This window comes from Leptinotarsa decemlineata, unplaced genomic scaffold (assembly GCF_025532065.1).
Source record: "Leptinotarsa decemlineata unplaced genomic scaffold, Ldec_3_MD MMD2_tig00026340_RagTag_RagTag, whole genome shotgun sequence".
Taxonomy (NCBI): domain Eukaryota; kingdom Metazoa; phylum Arthropoda; class Insecta; order Coleoptera; family Chrysomelidae; genus Leptinotarsa; species Leptinotarsa decemlineata.
In genome coordinates, this window is record NW_027412694.1 from 8,798,379 (window position 1) to 8,820,436 (window position 22,058).

Sequence of the window (22,058 nt, forward strand, 5' to 3'; positions counted from 1 at the left end):
ACAACTGAAAGAGTCGACCTTCAATTTTGGAACGGGCACACTTGCAGGCTGGTTTCGGGCTCCTTAGCCACTCGTCAGTACAAGATAGTGACTACCATCGACCTAAAGTCAATAATATTCCATAATTGAAAATCGAAATTCTTTCAGAGTATTTCATTCCTCGTCTTAAGTTGGAGCGAACATCAAAAATGTCACTACATCTAGTGAACGAGGTACTAACTAACTGCAAATCCGAAAATTGCCCGATTTCTCTGTATAAGGAAGAAAAACTTTCTTATTAGTCAGTGGGCTATGCTTGAACATAGTGGAGTAGTTGTTTTCTGATAGGCGTCAGTCCATTCAACCTACTGTGTAGGTAGGTATATCCGAGACGGGCTTGAACATTTATAGTTCATTTCTGTAGATTTGAAATAAATGGGATATTCAAGTTTATATATGACCAATATGGAAACTTGGATTATTTAAACGCTCGGGCATGAAGTGTCCTTACAAAATATAAAATAATCATGAAACATTTGGGAAATGTTCGTACTGAAAATACTTCTACAGTTCTGTTCATACACAACACGAAAAAAATTATCGGTCTTTTATTAAATAACATTGTTGAACGGTCAGCAGAGTTGAAAGAATTGAATTTAGTTCCAGAAAAAATCACCTGAACATCTTTGGTACATTTTCATATTTTTCCAGATGTATGATTTTGAGGGAGATTATGAAACAGTCTACAACGGTCAGAAATTAGGCCTGAAAAATATAGGTTTGATAGAGAAATATAGAGGCTCTACTAAAATACCCCAGTGGGATAGTCCATGTGGAGACATAATGGGAGCATCAGATGGTACCAAATTTCCAGGTTATATTGAACCTAATGACACCCTTCTTTTCTTCAGAAAAAGCATGTGCAGAGCCAAATCATTGGTGAGTCAGATTTGAACCCTTATCTATAACTTCTCAAAAACATGAAAACAAGACAAAATGCAGCTTTTTTTAAACTGATTAATACAGTTTATTGTATGATTTTCACTATAAACTGTATTAATTAGTTTTAATAGGTATGGATTTTCATCCAGTTCTATTCAATCGCAGCTTTTTTACCTGTTCTATCTCGAATTCACTGTATTTTGCATTAGAAAATACTCATCATCTTTTTTTTTAAGGTAAAAGTGAATGAAACAATTTCAAACGGTCTCAAAGCGTATGTCTACCACTTTGATTCAGAAGCAGACGACAATGGTTGGGTTCACGAAAGGAACAAGTGTTTCTGCAAGAGAGAAGGGAAATGTTTGCCAAAAGGTTTACTTGACGTCCGCGAGTGCTACTATGGCTTTCCAATTGCTTTAAGTTATCCCCACTTTCTCGATGGTGACAAAGTATTGACTGCCAAAGTGAATGGTACTGATCCTGAAAGAAAGAAACATGAATCATACTTCATCATACAGCCTGTAAGTTACTTTGTTCAAACTTTTTTTCAGTTCCATAATTTCATCAACTGATTATAGGAATCAGGGCTTCCTATTGAGCTGTCCGTTAGATATCAGATCAACATGGCCCTAGGCGACATAAAAGCAATAGCCAACTGTGATAAATTTGATAATATGGTCTTGCCTTTATTATGGACAGACATAGTGAGTAAATATTTTTAATTGTTAATAATAATAATAACAAATGATTTTATTGAAAGGTTACTCAGTACATGAGATACTAAACTAACCTAACAAATGGCAGAATTCAACATATACTCATAATAAATCAAGGCAGATATTGCTTTCCCATCCAACCAGTTTACTTCAAAATATTGTTCATAACTGCCAAGTTGTATAACTTCTTGCAAAATAATCATTTAAAGAAATGTAACACCCAAGCATCCATTTTGACCTATTATTATGCAAGAGTCTGTTTTGAAAAGTGTTCTTCTACAAAAAGAGCAAATCATCCATCCATGCATTTTTTCAACTTGTGTTTCATTGTGAGTGCTCTATTTTCTCGGCTACAGATTGCAAAAAATATCGGCATTTTAATTCACAACTGTCTGCTGAACATTACATTGGTGGAGACAAAACCTCATTGAGAAATAATATTTTAATAATAATAATAATCGAAGCTGGAATCATTTCAAATTTTCTCTGAACTTTCAACTAACACTTGACAACTATCAACTTCACAAATCTATGAACGAATAAATAAAACTATGTGTTCATAGTATTCATGACCAGAATGGTTTATTCAAGTTATGTTGTGGCATATTCTGCAATAAATTTAATGGATGATTTCTACTGAAAACAATTCAGAAATTGCTGAAAAATAAATTGAACCCCAAGGAACATGTCTGATTATTTGTTTCCTGGGTACCGTTAAAGAATGTTGGTAAGTTTATCAAAAATAGAAAAAGTATTACTAAATTATTTTCCGTTTCAATCTGAGATAGTAACACTGAAATTTGAATGAAAAAACGAAATGTCCTCTGATACTAGTTAAATTGCTGAAAAAGTTTCAAAAACGTTTATTGAAATAGCGAAGGTCCCTAACAAAGCTGAATAATTCATTTGGTGAATGTTAATAGTGGGTCTGATAGCGAGAGTGAAATACTTAAAACCTGATTCGATAGGGTCAGGCACTAAATATGTGGTCTGCTGTAGGTAGGTATGTCTAAAGTGAGTGGATCTATTTGACCATCCACCGCAACCCACACACACTCACACCTATTCACACTCGGCCGAATAAACCCAGCTTCTTAACGAAGCCGATTAAATTGTATGCTGAGTGGTCTTTCAGGTCAGATGGTGAGAGTACGGATTTGCCGAACTCAAAGAACCTGATTCGGTCCCCAGCGGGGCAGGCACAAAGTATATGCTCTGCAGTTTCATCATTTTCCAGACAGAGGCGACACACAGTGTCTTCCGACAGTCCAAGTCTCTGCATGTGATGATTCAAATGACAGTGACCTGTGAGAAAGCCTGTTAGACATCGTAGTTCATCCCTACTGTAGTCCAACAACTAATTGGAATCAAGCTTCGAAGGGTGAATAAACGCCTTGGAGTGAGCCAATCCTGGAAGATTCTGCCAGAAGTCCATAACTCTTCTTGCCATCCAGGTGTTAAGTATTTGTTTGGCAAAGTCCAAAGCGATGCCAACGACAGGTTCTGGTCCAATGAAGCCGCTTGCAGCACCCTCCTTTGCGAGAGAGTCAGCAGATTCATTGCCTTCCAGGCCAGTATGGCCAGGAATCCAGACCAGAGACAATCTGTTTAGTCTTCCTATCAAGGAGAGTCTTTTTTGGCAATTCTGTCCTGGGTCTGAGACTGAAAACACCTGCACCAGAACTGGAAGGTGTTTTTGATCCATCTGTGAACCAACAACTATCTGCTCTTAATATTTCCTTCTCCCGCAGGTTTCAGTCCTCTCTACTCGGAAATAGTACTTTATAAGGCAGTTCATAGTTGACAGTTGGAGGCATAAAGTCAGAGGTCATTTCCAGAATGCTGTGACTTCCAATGTCAACTAACAGTCTGTTGCACTCTGCATTGAATTGATTCGTGCAATTGGCAATGTGCACAAGTCTGTGTGCAGTCCATCTAGCCTCTCTTTTCAGAAAAATGTGGAGAGGAGGTAGATTTAGAAGGATCTCCATGGCCGCTGACGGTGTGGTACTGATGGCACCATTGATAGCCAGACAAACCTGTCTCTGTAAATCAGAGAGCTTCGCTTGGGTCGTTTTCTGTAAAGCTTTCGGCCACCAAGCAATTTCACCATACTTGATCATTGGTCTAACAATCATCACATAAATCCAATGAATTTGTTTGGGACCTAAACCTCAAGTTTCACCACAAATCCTTCGACATGTCCATAGAGACAGTCTGGCTTTGTGTGAAACTTTTTCCAAGTGAGCGTTCCAGGTGTCTTTTGTCAAGGACCATGCCAAGATATTTCACCTCCGTTCCAAATAGAATGACCACACCATTGAGGGGAAAGTGGCGTTAGATCGTCCGATTTCCTTCTCTTGGTGAAGGGGATTAACACAGTTTTGCTGGGCTTGACAGACATCTGCTCCCTCAGGCACCAACTGTGAACAACATCCAACGCGCTTGGAGGATATTACAAGCTACCCTTCCCGACGTGGACCTTGCCAGAATGACAAGGTCATCTGCATAAGCTTGCAGATCAACTTTTCTTCAGTCGAGGTCATCAAGCAGACTATCCACCAGGAGCGACCACAGAAGGGGAGATAGTACCCCACCTTGAGGGCAGCCCCTGGTGACCCTGAACCTGATGGCCTCGCCTTGAAGAGTCGTAGTTGCAGTTCTGTTTACTAGCATGGCAAAGATCCAACCAGTTATGGTAGATTCTATACCCTTTCTAGCCAGAGATAATCCTATAGATTTAGGTGGTGCATTGTCAAATCTCCTTCAATATCAAGAAAAACAGCAACCGCAATCTCCTTGTTGTCAAGGGATTGGGAGATTTTCTCAACGAGGTTGTTTAATGCTGAATCTGTCGATTTGCCGGTTTGATAGGCATACTGGTGGTTATTCAGTGGGGATGCATATAATGGTACCCTCCTGAAAGTCCGTCCAGTATCTTCTGAAGTCCATTCAGCAGGAAGGATGTAAGGCTGATTCGTCATACCGATTTGGGTTGTGGGTCTCTCCGGACCACTTCAGGTATATATACCACCCTTGCTGCCAACCAACTGGGTGGTATATAGTTCCACGCCAGACTAGCTCTATACAATTTTATGAGAATAGGTAAAATTATTTTCAGTCCGTTTTGCAGAAGAGCTGGAAATATACCATCCTCTCCTGGAGATTTGAAGGGATGAAAAGATTTGATAGCCCATTCAACGGCCGGTGCTGTGATAACCTTCCTTGCGACATCCCAGTCGTTCTTTTTTGGGCGTTTAGCGCCCTCGAAGATGGGCGGTCTGTTGTTATCGAGAGTCAGATTTCCAGGAAAGTGGTTTTCTATCAAAAGCTCTAATGTTTCTTTACTAGAGGTCGTAAATGTTCCATCGGGTCGTTTGAGCGACCCAATTTCAGCAGTCGGTTCTCTATAGAGAATCTTGTGAATTCTTGCGCTGCGAGGTAAATCAGAGATACTGTCACAGAACTTCCTCCAAGACTCCCGTTTTGCATTTCTAATTTCCTTGTTGTATGACGTTAGAGTGGTTTTATAAAGCTCCCAGTTACCTGACTCTTTAGCTCGATTTGATAGTCGTCGAACTTCTTTTCTTTTATTTTCAAGGCTTTTGTTACCAAGAAGAGTTGGGGTTATCTCTTTTGACCCTCTGCTGTAACATCGTCTTCCAAATGGCACTCACTGTCTTCCGGCAGTCCAATTTTCCTCTTAGATGATACAGACGACAGTGGCCTGTATGTAAACCAAGATGCAGAAAATATCCCTGGTGTGATCACTTGTACTCCTTCCCTGCGGCACTCTCGATAAAGAAATAATGAAGAGATCCTAGAAGTTTAAGCCGCCCATTCACAGAGTTGCAGAGTACACTTAAAACTGATACTGCCTGACAATGTCCAATCGGTACTTGAACTTTCAATGTTATCTTTATTTCAGAATGAATTGAAAGTCACATTATGGTCTACAAATTAAAGATCTGAATAAAATACCAGCGACAGATTTCGATTCTTGATCATTCTATCAACATGTGTACAATGTTGGGACAATCTCATTTCTCACATCGAATTTTTGACAAATTAAAAGCGGGTTTGTGTAAACACCAAATTTTCTATGCATCTTCATACAGTGTGTAAAAGCCAAATGGAATAAACTCATTATTTCGGTTACTGTACATATTTAAAAAAAATCCCGAAACACGTCAAATGTAAATTATAATTTGACATTCTTCAAGATAAAGATGAAATCAATTAAAATCATGTGGTTACCGGAATTCAATAAAATACACTCAAAAAACTAAAATGTGATGCAAAACGTTATGAAATGTGGGTTTCGAAAAAGAACTATGGATGTTAACGAGGTTGATGTTCAAAATGTTCACCGCGAACGTCTTGGCAACATCCTAATCTATAATAAAACTGTCTTCCAACATTATTTAACATATCAGGCGTGACCGACCTAATCGCAAGCGATATTCGTTCTTTTAAGTCATTCAAATCTGAAGGTTTAGTTTTGTACACATTGCTCTTTACATATCCCCATAAAAATCTAGTGATGATAGATCAGGTGATCGCGCTGGCCATTCAATCGATCCTCGCCTCTCTATCTACCGATTAGGAAATGTTGTATCGAGGTAATGCCGGACATTAACTTGGTAATGTGGTGGTGCTCCATCCTGCTGAAACCGTGTCGTTTTCACTGGAACTTGAGGGTTTTCTGCCCAAACATTAACCTTTTGAGGGTATTGCGTGTGTTCTTCTTTCATCCAGTGATGCCGATTAGCATGACCGTTAAAAAACAAAGTATACTCATCAGAAAACATAACGTCTTCTAATTGGATGATATTGTTATCCAACACGTTATAGGGACGCATTTTTTTAATATGTTTACTATCGATGTATGGTTAACATTGAATGAAGTGGATGTCTGTCTACTCGATGTATGTGGGTTTTCCTCAAACTCAAGCATCCCATCTAATTTGAGTTAATCACTCAATGCATTGGCAGCTGCTTTTTTCATCTGCCTCACATGACCAAGCTCGCGAAATGCTTCTCTATTTTTCTCATTGTTCCTTGAGATATGTGCGGTAAATTAGGAAATTTCTCATGAAATAGGCGAGCTACTTTCTGTTGTGTTCGAGTTTTATCTCCATAACCAATCATTTGTAAAACTATTATTTTATGTATTTCCGTTATTCTAACCATTTGTCAGACTTGAATTTAACAGACTCTAAACTCAAATTAAAATACTGACTAGTGTTGTAACATACAAAACAAGTTGACAAGTCGTTTTCAACTATCGTTGCCACGGAAATTATTTACTGTTCTTTAACGGATACCATCTAAAAAGAACATTGCTATGATTTTTGCTTACTTTCTTATTATCAATACTTCAACATAAAATAAGTTTTGAGTATATTAAAATAAGTTTTGAGTATATTACAATAAGTTTTGAGTGTATTTTATCGAATTTCGTTAACCACATTAACATTATCTTAATTTTTACAATAAACTTGAAACCGATAACATTTTTGAATAGAGAATGAAGAGACCTTTCAAACGATATATTACAAGCCTATACTTTCCATTTTTTTAAAATTGGGGGTTGTACCTGTCATTCGAGGGAGGTTGAAGGTGAGGGGTAGCATTTTTCCGTTGAAGTATGTCAAATTATAATTTAAATTTGACATGTTTCGGGATTTTGTTCAAATATGTACCGTAACCGAAATAATGAATGTATTCTATTTGGCTTTTACACACTGTATAGACCTTTCAATCAACTAAGAACCTGTAGTCAACATATTTGATTCCTGCTGTAATCTAATAATTGGCCTTGGAATGTGCCAATACTGGTAGATTTTGCCACGAATTTAGTGTTAGTTTGACAAAGCCTAAAGTCTAGTGGTCTAATGAGAGCACTAGAATTCCTTGCAAGTGAAGACCGGAAATCTAGTCAGAAACAATTTGTTGAGTATCGAATATTGTATTTTGGAAGTTTACTACCATTGTGGAAGTTGCTAAGTGAGACTCAAATGTTTCTAGGGCCGCTGGAGAATATTTGTATTGATTTATGTGCAGGATTTTTTTCTGATACTAAACATTATTCTATTTTGCAGAAAATGGATAAACTACCCGATAACCTCAGTACGAGGTTTCGTTTGTACCTCAATGTACTCCCTCTGATGGAAGAATATTTAGTGTATGCCCTCTTCATTGGAGGCGCCATATTCATCATTGTTTCGATATACAAAATCTTTCAACTCAGGCATAGTGATTTTTCTTTCGAAGACCCTTGGATTGAAGACGAAATAGTTCACAATATTGATAGGAAATTAAGTAGCTACATTCCGGAGAAAAGAAGAAGTCTCGCAGATAAGGAAATAGAAGTATATATAGAAAATATGATACCTCTGAAAACAGAAAACCAGAAATATGTTTGATACTTTCATTTTATTAGGAAATATTTGAGACGGTCTCTCTAGCAAAAGTTCCTACGTTTCAGTTTGGATTACAAGAGTCAATAGTGATCAATATGGGTATGAATATGGAAAAACTTGGCATATAGTTTCAAGCTTTTATTTATGAAGTGATAAGTTATAGAATCTCAAATAATTCACTGAATATTATCAATTTATTCAAACATTGTTTAATATTTTATGTTTTATTAGATTTATCAAACTTTGAACATGTAAGAAATAGTTCAAAGTAGAATGAATCGTGCAAAATTTAGCAAATGTAGTTTTCATCTCCACAAATTAATCATTTGTCAATTTTTTCATTAAATGGCATTTTCAATGGACAATGAGCAATTTTCATTGCTCATTGTTCGATAATATCATGATTATACGTTAGCTAAAATATAGGTTTAAGTGAAAAGAGAAACTTATAGAGGTAAAAGAGTGTAAAAATTCAGGGCCGGATGTAACTGTGTCGAAGCTATTTTCTGGCTACCTCAGCGTCTTTCATAACGTCTACCGCAGTAGTAGACGAATTTTCAGGCATAAAACTGCCGAACATGGACATCAAACCCGGAAAATATTTTCGACACAGTAATACAGGTATTGTTTCTAATAAAGACATTATGGAGTACAAATTTTGATCAGAACGATTTCAGACGGAAAATAACTACTGAAAAATTCTAGAGCATGTCACACTCATTTTTTTAAACAAAACCATTATAGAAAGGAGTCAATTCTAAGAACATTTTATTTATTGATAATATTTTATTTATTCAATGGTGCATTTTTTTCTATGATTGTGTTATAGATATTCAGAGAAATTTGAATTGCCCTAACAAATTTCTCGAGTATTTATAAATATTAGCATTGTGGTTGGTTGTTCCATTTCATTGTCAAATTTAAACGCGTTTTAGCGTTAGGAAAGAATCATTGTGATATTTTTGGGGTAACATTATAATAATTATAGACGAACCTGATCACTGGTACATTGCTTCCTATAATTATTGTCTTTACAGGGTAGTTATAGAGTAGTCACTATTTGAGTGTTTGAATATAAAGAAAAAAGGCATTAGTTATGGTCTTTCAAAAAATGTAGTTTTATGATTGAAATAGAGAAGTGAACAATATTTTTAGGGGTTTCAAAGAAATTGTGATATGAATTATCAAAATGTAAATAGTCTGAAGATTTTGTATCACAATATTCTCCATGTTGATTGTTTTTGGTCTCACCATTTCAAAGATTGTTTAAAAAAGGAAGTTTGTACAAAGTGTTTTCATGTAAATATATATGTGAGAAAATTTATGAACAAGTTCATCATTTACTACCTACCTCCTGCAAAAAAAAATTATGCTGCTCTCTCCTGATAGTATTTAAGTTATACTAATAATGATAATCTTTGCTCATCAAAATAAATAAATATATGCCAAACAATGGGCATATTATAGTAATATAAGTGACGTATTCAGGATGTGTTCCTGAGGGGTTATGAAGAATCCCCTTATTAAATGAATAACACATGCTAATCAAACGAAATGGAAACAGATTTTTATTTATTTCCTGGGAAATAGATACCACATACACACTCGGACACACTAACTCACTCACTCACTCACTCACACACCCACACTCCTTTCCTCACTCACGCCCACCCGCACGCACCCACCCACCCAGAAGAAAGCTAAATATCAATATTTAATTTTTTCAGTTTGTTGGCAAAATTTATGAATACAAGTTTTTAACTAAATGGACTTTCCAGTAGTTTATATTACGCATTAACTTTTCGGGAGAACTTTCCAGTTTGCCCTTTACTACACTCCAGCAAATTCTCTATTGATTCAGCTTTTATTTTTTCAAATTGTGGAAGGTTATAAACCAGAAAAAACACTATAAACAATTTCATATGTTTAATATTCAAAAAGTATCTGAAGTATTCGAACTTTGCTAGATGTGTCTTAACAAGTTATCCAATTTTTCCCCTACATAGGTAGTATGTCTTTCCATTTGTCAACATAATCTGATAATTAAGCGAATTCATCTTTGACTGTTTTCCAAGTTACTACAGTATCACCGGCGAAGCTCACTTGTCTTGAAGTACATCATTCTGTTTGAGCACATATAGAACAATAGTCCTTGAGTACGCTGAAAATTAATATTAATATTAAACATTTTCCTTTCAAAGGATTTCAGGTTCATTTAACATTTCATCAACATCATGTTTAACTTTACATTTCATATAATACCTTCTTGCGAACAGTTCCTCTCCTACTAACTTCGTTTCAAATCATCTAAAAGAACAATTCGTTCAGGCCAGTCTCAACTTCCTACACTGTAGGTTAATGGACTGACACCTATCAGAAAACAACTACTCCGCTGGCTAATACCACGAAGGGTGTTGGATTATATCCGACAGGTGTCAGTGCAGGATTCTTCCCTGAAGTTATTCCTGCATATGCTGTGGGCGATACAACTGCCGCAGTAGATTTTCAATTATTGGAACACACTTACAGACCGATTTCAGGCTGTTTGGCCACTCGTCAGTGCACGGTAGTGTCTACCATCAACATAAAATCGATTACTTCCGTTGATTGAAAATCGAATTCCTTCAGAGTATCATTCCTCGAACTAGGCTGAAGCAGACAACAAACAACCGATTCGTCATCGCCCCATCTGCCTGTGAACGAGGTAACCAACCGCATATCCGAAATTTTCCCAATTCCTCGTATAAGGAAAGAAAACTTCGTTTTCCTACTCAAAGAAAAATTAAAACTAAGTTACTTCACGGCGTTTCGACCCGCAATGGTTTTCTAGGTCATGAATGCAAAAATTCATTCGACAAGTACATAGTAAGAAGTGGGCATGGGCATTCTCCCTCAGTTCAAACTGGTAATGAGAGAACTCAAAAGAAGTGTATTTATAGAAAATCATTAGCAAAATATTTCTGAAGCTGAACACTTGTTTGACACTATCCTTGAATGTTTTCCCCCATGCCCATTTCTTATCTGATTACCCATATCATATCTGACTATCTACAAAGAACAAATTGAAAAAGAAAATAATAAATGAATAATAATTTCTGAAATGAACCCAAGAATAGTAAAATATACTTCATTGAACTGTTTTTCGATATTTTCACAACAGACATGACCTGAAGTTCAATTTCGTGATTATTACTATTTACAGGTATTTGATTTACCTTGTGTATACATTACAGCATTCCGGTGGAGTTATTCAAATATTCCAACTGGGGCGCCCCTCGTGGGGATAAAAGGGAAGCGTTCATAAAATAAATTTACCTTTTCATCACTGTTTCTCTGTACTGTTATATTTTCGAAGTCTGAAATTTCGTATGTAGGTTCATTTTATTGTAGATCTACCTACAATAAAAAAAAATTTAAATATTCCAACTGGGGATCTCCCTCTGGCGATAAAAGGGGCGCGTTTACATATGAATATTACCTTTTCATCACTGTTTCTCCGTACTGCTATACTTTGGAGAGTCTGGAGACACCCTACATTTTGTTTTATAAGAGAGAGGACATTGTTAGATCAAGATCTTCAGATGATGTGGTGATGCAGGTTTTTCCGGGTTTTCCTGCAGCTGAAAAAGCAAATGCGCCACTGGAATCAATGGAGTCGCTTCGGAGCGCCAATGGAGAATTTTCCTCCTGACGAAAATCAAGTAGTTTTCATAAAAGAGCTCTAAACCAACGCATTTCAAACTTATCATTTCAACCTTTTTCTCTAAAAAATTATTTTAATACTTAAAAAAGAGGAATGAAATAATGCATTCAACATTTAAAGGCATTCGTTTCTATTTCACCATTTGGCAACATCGGTTATAGCTAATAAAGAACAATGAATCTGTTACCTGTATGAAACACACAAAGATGGCATATTTCAGAGGCGTGCTGTTCTGTTTACTTATGTTCCGAATTCCGAGACATTCTGTGATATATATGACATTTTGTGCACCTAATCTATCTTTCTCTATATAAATAAATAACAAAACAACTGTTGTTTATGTGGCTTGTGGAGGTGGTATTGAACTATAATTTATTTTTTCCTTTTTTAAAGTAGAATATCTAGGTACGTATAAATTATTTCAACTTGATATAGCCTGTTGCCAATATGTGAATTAGAAACAAATCCCTTTAAAAATTAAAACCCAACATTTGAAACATCAATTTTAATACTTTCCGAAGTGACTTTGAAAAACTCATAAATTAAACTCAACTCTATTTTGTTCAAACTTGTATTTGCTGTAATAATCCAAATTGAGGAACATTCCCCGTTGTTTGAAAAAAAATCTGTTTAAAATCTGTTTTTTCGTTAATCAGCTGTCGAACGACAACTCTCAGAAGTTGAGAAACTTGCGCGAGCTAAGAACTAACGAGGTCTTACCTTTTAACGTGTGATTCCTAACACGGTTGCAGAATCATCCCAGCTTCAACCAGATAAATTCTATCGAGAAAAATATCTGGGGCAGGAATCGAACCCACGACCTACCGATCGTAAGTCGGGCGCACTACCATCGCGGCCAAATTTACAATATAATTTCATGTTTTGTATTTTGGAAGTTCAAGTACACTTTCAGAGGCTGAAATTTTATTTGTATATTCGATTCATGTTATAGATGTGCAATAAAAAAGGATTTTTAAATATCCCAACTGGTAGGGCCCTCACTGGGAATGGAAGGGAAGCCTTTACATATGTAAATTACCTTTTCATCACTGTTTCTCCGTACCGGTATGTTTTATCCCCAGGGGCCTTCCCCCTGGTGATAAAAGGGGCGCGTTTTCATATGAGAATTATCTTTTCATCACTGTTTATCCGTACCGCTATATTTTCAAAGGCAAATTTTTTTTAAGTAAATTTGCTTTATGTTGGAGATGTGCAATAAGGAAGGATTTTTAAATATTTCAACTGGGGCACCAGCCGCGGGGGAAAGGCGCGACCATGAAATAAAGTTGCCTTTTCATCACCGTTTCTCCATGCCCTTAAATTTCCGGTGGGTCAATTTATATTTAGTATCAGCATTGCACCCATGCGGAGCCGAGGCGGTTCGCTAGTAGCATATATAACACATATCAACAGAGAGAAGAAATGGCTTTCATGGTTACATGACCACGAGAGTGGTCAGTATCGTACATTTGGCATTTGAATAGATTAATGAATCGAAGAGGTTTTGTATTAAAGTGTATTAAAGTGTATTAAAAAGTTTAATTTATTGTCTTGTTCTATTTTTTAGATCTGACTATAACAAAAACTTACAACAAACTAGATTTTTCCATTTACAGAAAACCAACCCAGACTGATCATGTCATTCCTTTCAATTCATTTCATCCCATGCAACATAAAATGGCTTCCTTCAATTGTTATGTTAACAGATTGTTGAACATTCCCTTATCTCCCTCCAATTTTAATTTAGAATTAAATACTTTAAAACAGATTGCTGTCAACAATGGTTATCAACCATACATTATTCACAAATTAATTAGTAAATTTAAACTCAGATCAGATAGAAGATCGGCCTTTAACTCCACCACCTTAGTTAATTCACCTTCTGTGAGATATTTTTCCTTACCTTATTTTGATCAAAATATGTGTACTGTTATTTCTAAATTTATAGAAAATACCATACCTGGTACAAAAATTTCCTTTAAATCTCAAAACAACTTAAGTAACTTTTTAGTAAATTCTAAAGACAAAATCAACAAATTAAACTGTAGCGGAGTCTACAAGCTCAACTGTTCTGATTGTTCGGCATCTTACATTGGTAGAACCTGTAGACCTCTTTTCACTCGTATTAATGAACATATAAAAAAACCTGATAAATCCGCTTTTGGCCACCACATAAAATTTCACAATCACAACTTTAGTCCCAATAGAAATTCCAAAATATTACATAAAATAGATAATAAAAATTTCCTTAGACTTGACTTGTTTGAAGAGTTTGAGATTTCTAAAGAACTTTCTAACAATGATCATTGTTTGAATACTCAAGTAAACTTAAACAGAGATTTCCTTCCCCTTCATAAAAGGATTATGAATTATTAATTAATCACAGTTTATTAATATAATTTATTCAATATTTTTCCTCTACATATACAATGAAACCCATAATGGACCACTCCTCAAGTTGGTACCATTATTTTAACGTGACACTTGACACATTCTGTCTCAAGTTGTCCTTCTTCATAAGATACTTTGACTGAACCACATGGCCTGAATCCAAAAATGTATTTTCTTGGCTATAAGCCTATTTTGTTTTATATAATTTAAATATTACAATGTACAATTCACTTATCTTGATACTTCCTGTTGCCTGACAAGTAAGTAATCTCAAACAATTTTTCCAAATTTCTTAACCTTAAAAAAATTTTACAACTTCAATTTCACTAAATTCCCTTTTCAACTAGATCACTTACTTTCAGGTGAGCACTGATGATGACAAAAGTCGAAAGCGCTTTGCAAGAATTTTAATATATTATACACTTTAATACAAAACCTCTTCGATTCATTAATTCAAATAAGTGTATTCAGCTTTTCCAAATCCTTTTATTTGAATAGATGATTTTTTATGTTTTAGGAGTGATATAAAACTGCTACACTTAATTGCACTTGATATTCCTTGAACATGAGACCAGAAAAAATATATGTGCTGATGTTTGAGAGAGTTAGGGTTCTGCCAGCTGAAGAAAAGAGAGTCAACTCACCTGGAATCTCTGGCTTCGGTGGTTTCCACCGCTCTTTCACACGTAATGCAAAATCGACTGTATTCTGGGTATGGACTTATCGAAAAGACACTTTTCCGGGTCACGTTTCTCGGGTTTTTGGGAGTGCGATACGACTTGGAGTTGCTATTGCCAGCACGAGCTTCTCGGTGAGAACTGACATACCATCTGGCGGCTGGCCAAAAATTATTATATAGCGGGAGCAAAAAGTGAGGAACAAATAATTTGATAGAGAATCTCAAATATTTCTGTTGAATGACGGAGTAATGAGTTTTGAGAATAAAGTATCATAATATATTATAACTAAATGCTTAACCCAAAAGAAGAAAAAAAATTAACTAAACTAGGAAGGAACGAGGAGTGAACAATATGAATAATTTCAAATTGTTCGAATAGAAAAGAGATACTAATTATTTCAACTTTAAAATGAAATTAGAGTTTTTGAATTTATAATTAGTGAGGCAGAACAGAGTTTATTTTCTTGTGTGACAATTTAGAAAAAAATGTTGAGAAATTGTATCTCATTTCAATTGTTGAAGAGCTCTGAGAACTTTATACAACTTTATTCAAGACCATTGAAGGTGCGTGAATGAAAATCAAGATTACATCAGAAAGGCAACCAACAGGATCAAAACTGCTAATCTGAAATCTATTTGAATGGAACAGAACGAAAATGATTGCCAATAAACTCCACTCTGAGAGACATAAGCTAAAAAAATCAATGTATATTCTTATATCTGGAGAGGAGCTCTTTAGAAATAGATCATACTTGGCTACCTATCTTGAAAAAAGATATGGACAGTGTCGAAATTGCAACTGACTATTATCAGAAAACACCTTGTACTATATCGAATGTTTCAGAAATCAGTCAACAACATTGACATATTTCTCATTTCAAAACTTCTTTGACATCTATCGAAGACATTTGAAAATAAAAACAAGCAAAAAAAAACTGCAAGATTCATTAGATTTTCTGAGACGTTGAGATAAGTATCTGTATAATTTTTCAGCTCTTTTTTTTTTGATAGGCAAAATCATTAAATTCCACAAGTATTTAAAAAAATTTGAAATTTGATTTGAAAATGATAAAAAACCAAGAAAGTACTTGATAAAAATAGCTGCGTTAACGCAAGCGAAACATAAGTGGAACCACCTATTGGTGTGACACCCAAGTCAACTTGCCAAGTTTTTATGTCAGTGTTGGTGGTTTGACCAATCAACCGACAACTGCGGTAGCAGAAATTTGGGAAGCTAACCTGAAATGCCATCATAAAACGAATCCACATGTTTCTAGAAATGATATGAAATCTAGAAAGGTTAATGCAGTCAAGCTGCTGGAAAATAATTCCATGAAAATCAAAAAATAAATAGATAAGTACTTTTTGATCATTCCCATATTGATTTCTATCGGTGGCTCTTAAATTGAAATCAATATGGAAATTATCAAAAAGTACTTATCTATTTATTTTTTGATTTTCATGGAATTATTTCCCAGCAGCTTGACTGCATTAACCTTTCTAACATATATATATATATATATATATATATATATATATATATATATATATATATATATATATATATGCCCTCGCGAGCAACCCCTGCGAAACCACCCCTAACTTTTGTTTTTCAAATGGCAACCCCATGTTGTTTGTCGTTCAACTGACAGCTCTTGTTATTTCTCAACCAACGATATATCATAATTGTTCGAGAAAATTGAATACGTTAGTGGGTACTATTAACTGGACTGATCGAATTGTTCTGCATTGTAGACACCAGAAAAAGTGGACGCTACGACGCAGAAAAAGAGGCGATAAAATGTTAGAACTGTTTGTGCTTCCTTTCATTCCTCTGATATCTGGATGACACATTGCCATCAGTCGTGATATTGTTGTTGTATATCAAAATGCCTTTTACCTTCACTCCCAACGAATACGTTGATATGCTTTTAATTTTTGGTGAATGCCGAAAGAATAAACGTGCTGCGGAGAGGCTGTATGGGCAGCGCTTTCCTGATCGTCGACAACCAGGTCGTAATACGTTTTCGTATGTAGAAAATACCATGCGAACGGGATCGTTTCCAGGAAAAACAGATCAAGTACATCCTACGCCCGTGCGAACTGAGGAAAATTGCATAAATGTGTTGGCCTACGCCGAAGCACATCCTCATATTTCGGTTCGTGCATTGGCGGTAGAGATTGGGATCAGTAAGTCATCTGTGCAAAGAATTTTCAAACAGTACAAGTATCATCCCTTCAAAATTCATTTACACCAAGGACTCAGACCTACCGATTTCGAAAGACGAACGGCATTCATTGCTCACATTCAAGTTTTAGTCCATGACAATCCAAACATCCTCAATCAAATCTTGTGGAGTGACGAATCCCGCTTCCATAATAATGGTACTGTTAATCGACATAACATGCACTATTGGTCACAGGACAACCCTCACTGGATTAGAGAAACCAATTTTCAAACAATGTGGGGTGTGAACGTGTGATGTGGTTTACATAATGGACGACTCATCGGGCCCCATTTCTTCCAAGACACTTTGACGGGCCACCGATATTTACATTTCTTGGAAAATTGTTTACCTGTCCTCCTGGAAGATATTCCACTTGAAGAACAACAACAAATGTGGTGGCAACAAGATGGTGCTCCTGCACATAACCATAATGTAGTTACTACATTCCTCAATGATACTTTTCGAGACCGTTGGATTGGAAATAGTGGACCTGTGCGATGGCCTGCACGTTCTCCAGATCTCACGCCACTGGACTTTTTCCTGTGGGGATATCTGAAACGAGTTGCCTTCGGAACACAACCAATGAATATTGACGATTTAACCCAAAAAATTTTAGAGGCTTGTCATACCGTTACAACGGAAATGATTAGGGCTTCCTGTACTCGCGCGCTGATTCGGCAACTTGAAGCATGTGTGGCAAGTGCTGGCCAACATTTTGAACATTTTCTGTAGTATCATGTATCAAAATAAAGATGACCTTAAACATTAATATTTCATTTGTGTTTTTATTTTCTATGATTCTGCATGTCATTCTACCTACCATGATACATTATTGACCGAGAAATGAAAAAGACTGTAAGTTGAAGCAAAACAAACATGGGCGTGCCATTTGAAAAAAAAAGTTAGGGGTGGTTTCTTGGGGGTTGTTTACCAGGGGGTGGATTTTGCTATGCTGCATGAAAGTGCTTGTGTTCTCCTATGATACATATTTTTGTTTTAATTTTTGTTCTGCAGGTAACTGAGATATCTGCTGGCCTAAAAGCTCTGGGACATATATATATATATATATATATATATATATATATATATATATATATATATATATATATGGTGGAGAGGTATCTTAGACCAAGGAGAGGAAGATAGGATACGTTTTATCCCGTTCGACCGCGTTCTCGTGAAGTTACCAAGAAGTCACTATAGAACGTGATATAGCAAAAACGCATCTGCTTAATGATACATCTGCTGAAGATTTCTCTGAGCAATTGCTGACCATCGGTAATGCTCGAGTACCGGTCGACGAATCGAGCGGATTGATTTCATATCTCTGTAACTTTGTCTCATCAAAAGACGAACTTATCAGGAAAGTATTCCCAAACATAATTACTAACTACGAAAATAATAAATAGTTGAGTGAGCGAGCAGTTTTAGCGGCTAAGAATGAAGATGTAGATGACCTAAACTACATAATTCAGAATGATATCATTGGAACCATGCATTCATTCAAATCAATTGACTGTGTAACAAATGAAGATGAAGCCACCAACTATCCAATTGAATTTTTAAACTCCTTGGATGTGCCTGGCTTACCAGCGTACAATTTACGCCTGAAGGTTGGCTCCGTAGTAATCATGCTTCAAAACAAATACCCACCAAAACTTTGCAACGGTACACGTTTGGTGGTAAGTAAATTGATGAACAATGTGATTTGCGACGATACTCAAAGGAAAATTCGAAGTTGAGGAAGTTCTCATTCCGAGAATCCCGATGATCCCAACCGATATGCCGTTTGAGTTTAAGAGACTCTAATTTCCAATTCGTCTTGCATTCGCCATAACCATTAACAAATCACAAGTCCAATCCTTGAAAGTTTGTGATCTGAGTTTGTGAGTGCAACCTAATAGAGAATAATTGAAATACTTGATTAATAAAAAAATTAAAATAATAAAATCAAAAATGTACTTTTTTTATTGCCTCTAAGGCGGAACGAAGTTCGCAGGGTCATCTAGTATGAAATATAATTCAACAGTTAACATACATCTGCTCTTCTATCTAACCCCAAGAAAGAAGTCAAAGACAGCAAATAGAATAATGAAGCAATAAATCAAATCAAATCAATAGAAAAAGAATGAAAGTTCAGCGATTACTTGACCAAATAAAGGTTTTTCATTCCGAATAATGTATTATTGTTGAGAAAAATAATATTCAAAAAGAACTCGTTTGAGTTTATTTATCGATGAGTAACTGAAATCGTGAGGTAAGTGATTGAGACGGTCAACAATACAATAAGAAAACGATCGTTTGAAAAACTCAGTATGGTGGCAAGGTATAGTAAGACTCTTAATAGTATTTCTATATCTCAAGTTAAGGGGATATAAATCAGTTCTGTATTTTATTTCATGATAAACATGAAATAAAATAACACAAACATAACAACATAAAACATATTAGGAATGCATTTCATTTGTAACCAATTAGTTATTTCGAATGTGTGAATGATATGCTTAAATTTGTGAATACCAAAAATAAGTCGTACCCATGAATTTTGCAATGTTTGTATTTTATTCATATCAAATGAATTTAAACAAGAATTATATAAAATGTCACAGAACTTTAATGTAGATAATACTAATGACTCACAATGACTACTAATCTTTGTAAAGAATTTATGTTACCTAATTGCTTTCTTCCTTACTTTGGAAGGAAGATGGATAAGTAGAAGAGAAGTAGAAAGTCAAATACCTTTTTTCCCAACTTCAAAAAATGTTTGATATAACAAAAAAAAACATTCACATTTTTTAATGTATGGAAAGTATCTAAAATATGCTCAATTTCAGAATTGAAAATATTATCCGAATTGAAAATAATTATCTAATTACCCCGTCTAATTTTCAAAAGGCTTCTGTGACATCAATTCACAAAAGAATATTTTCTAATGTTAAAAAGCACACAGAAGCAAATTTGGTCAAAAATGTATTTCTCATAATGGAGGTGATTTATATAATAAAATTCCAACAATATAAAAAAAATTATTTACACGTAGTTCAAGACACAACCAAAAAAATATATTGTCAATTTGTTAGTTTTGAATATTTTTATTCCTTGTGTTATTCTCAGTATATCCTTTTTTTCAATGTGTGCCTTACATTTTCCCTACTATAAACATGTCATGTTTCTTGAGATTAACGAATTTATCACTATCATAATTATTCAAATGAAATGAAAGATTTATCACTAATCTCAATTGTTTTACCAAAACAGCAATGCAATCAAAAAACAGAATAAAGTAGACACTATATACACAAATTTTGCAAAAGCCTTTGATAAACTGGATCCTGGATCACGAAGTTTCGTCAACAAAATTAGACCATCCTGATTTTAACACAAGTCTAATGCAGTATCCCAGTATGCGGAATATCGAGATCATATGTCACAGTCTTTCATTGTCACTAGCCGCGTTCTTCAGGGAAATAATTTAAGACCACTTTTTTTCTCACACAATATCAGTATTCTAGAAAGAATTTCAACTTGCTATTTCAGAACGATATATAATGCTCAACAGATTATTGCGAAAAAAACAAATTACCCCTCAACATACAGAAATGTCATCATTATTGTAGATATACTTACAAAACTGTACTTATAGATTACAATTAATCAAATAGGCAAGATTAGTTATGTCTATTGGATATACATAAAAATCTTGGTTTTTTATGATTCAGAATTAAGCTTCTCAATTCATAGACAAAACAGTCTATCGGCAGCGTAGGGAATGCTGGAATTAATTTTCAGAATTCGTAAAGATCACAGTAATGACAAAAGTTCTACTTCTCTATTCAGTTCGCGTGTAAGATCACGATTAGAATATGGTTCGCAGATCTGGTCCACGATATATACGTCTCTCATGTACTTGCATGAATTCTGTCCAGTAATAATATTTGGAATGTCATTTACAAAATTCATGAAGTTTATCCAGAACGGAGCATTGAAAATGATCTCGTATTGAATAGTTTTCATTATTATAGTTAGAAAACCATAGAACCTACCATCCATGTATCCAGTGTACCTGAATTTACATTTACAATGCGGATGTGCCAATTTGAAAACCGGTGAGTAAACTAAATCGATTTGATCATTCAACAGGTTGTACCCGCAATGTTTATGCTTGTGAATTTCTAAGGATTCTAAATTTTTGAGTTTGTAATCCTTCCTTGCATAGTGCAAAATTTCCGTATAGTGAGGTGGGACGAAATTGATAATATTTTTGAACAACTTATTAAGACGTATTCCTAGTTATCGTACCGGACTATTTATATACGAAACTACCGGTCTTATGGCGTTATCCTCTTTGTGTTTTTATTAGGCCATATAGTTTAGGGCAATAGGGGTTCATTTTGGTGATTCTCCGTTTCTCTGATTCCGTGAAAATGATTTTAGTATTTGAGAGGAAATTTTTCAGTTCATTTTGACTATTTTTCGTTGGGTCTTTTTTGATGATAGTAAGGTTTTTATTTTGAATGACTGATTCAATTTTCTCTTCAAGGATAACGATGGATAACGATTTATCAGCTTTCGTGAAAACAAGATCATTGTTTCTTATTTTTTGTTGAATAGTTTTTATTATGACTGTTTCTCTACTGTTTGATAAAGAGAATGAATGGTTCTGAATTACTTCATTGATCTTGTATGCCCCTATATCTCTATTATCTGTTTCAATGCAATAGCTGTATCTGTTATCAATGTATCCAAAATGTTTTTATTGATTATTGTTGGTATATATCTACTCTACTTTGGTCAACTGGATTTGGCTGAACTGGATATCTGGTTCGACTTATTCGCTGTCTATAATATGTTGTTGTTTCTGTATTAATGCCCTAAGTTTCTTGAGTTGAGTTTGGTACTTCCGGTATATGCAATCACTAATTGTAGACCTAACTAGGTTATAAAAAATGTCACATTGTATCTGGTGAAGTTTATAAGTAAGTTCAGAATGTA

At 35.2% G+C, this 22,058-nt stretch overlaps 1 protein-coding gene and 1 long non-coding RNA gene across 4 annotated transcripts in view; one reads left to right on the forward strand and one right to left on the reverse strand.

Annotated features, from left to right (window-relative positions):
- The window catches only part of LOC111502320 (scavenger receptor class B member 1), a 277,624-nt gene extending 268,252 nt beyond the window's left edge, over positions 1-9,372 (forward strand). For all 3 annotated transcript variants that reach the window (XM_074183718.1, XM_023156386.2, XM_023156385.2), the window contains 4 exons: positions 691-918; positions 1,158-1,442; positions 1,500-1,625; positions 7,742-9,372. In XM_074183718.1, coding sequence (XP_074039819.1) covers positions 691-918; positions 1,158-1,442; positions 1,500-1,625; positions 7,742-8,065 — 963 coding nt within the window. In that variant the 3' untranslated portion in view covers positions 8,066-9,372. The remainder of the gene's footprint in view (positions 1-690; positions 919-1,157; positions 1,443-1,499; positions 1,626-7,741) is intronic.
- Positions 9,373-9,973: 601 nt separating this feature from the next.
- LOC141485945 (uncharacterized) lies at positions 9,974-13,603 on the reverse strand. The gene is made up of 3 exons (XR_012467549.1): positions 11,541-13,603; positions 11,278-11,458; positions 9,974-10,223 (listed from the first exon to the last, which is right to left on the reverse strand). It is a non-coding gene; the product is annotated as an uncharacterized lncRNA (long non-coding RNA).
- Between the last annotated feature and the right edge of the window lie 8,455 nt (positions 13,604-22,058).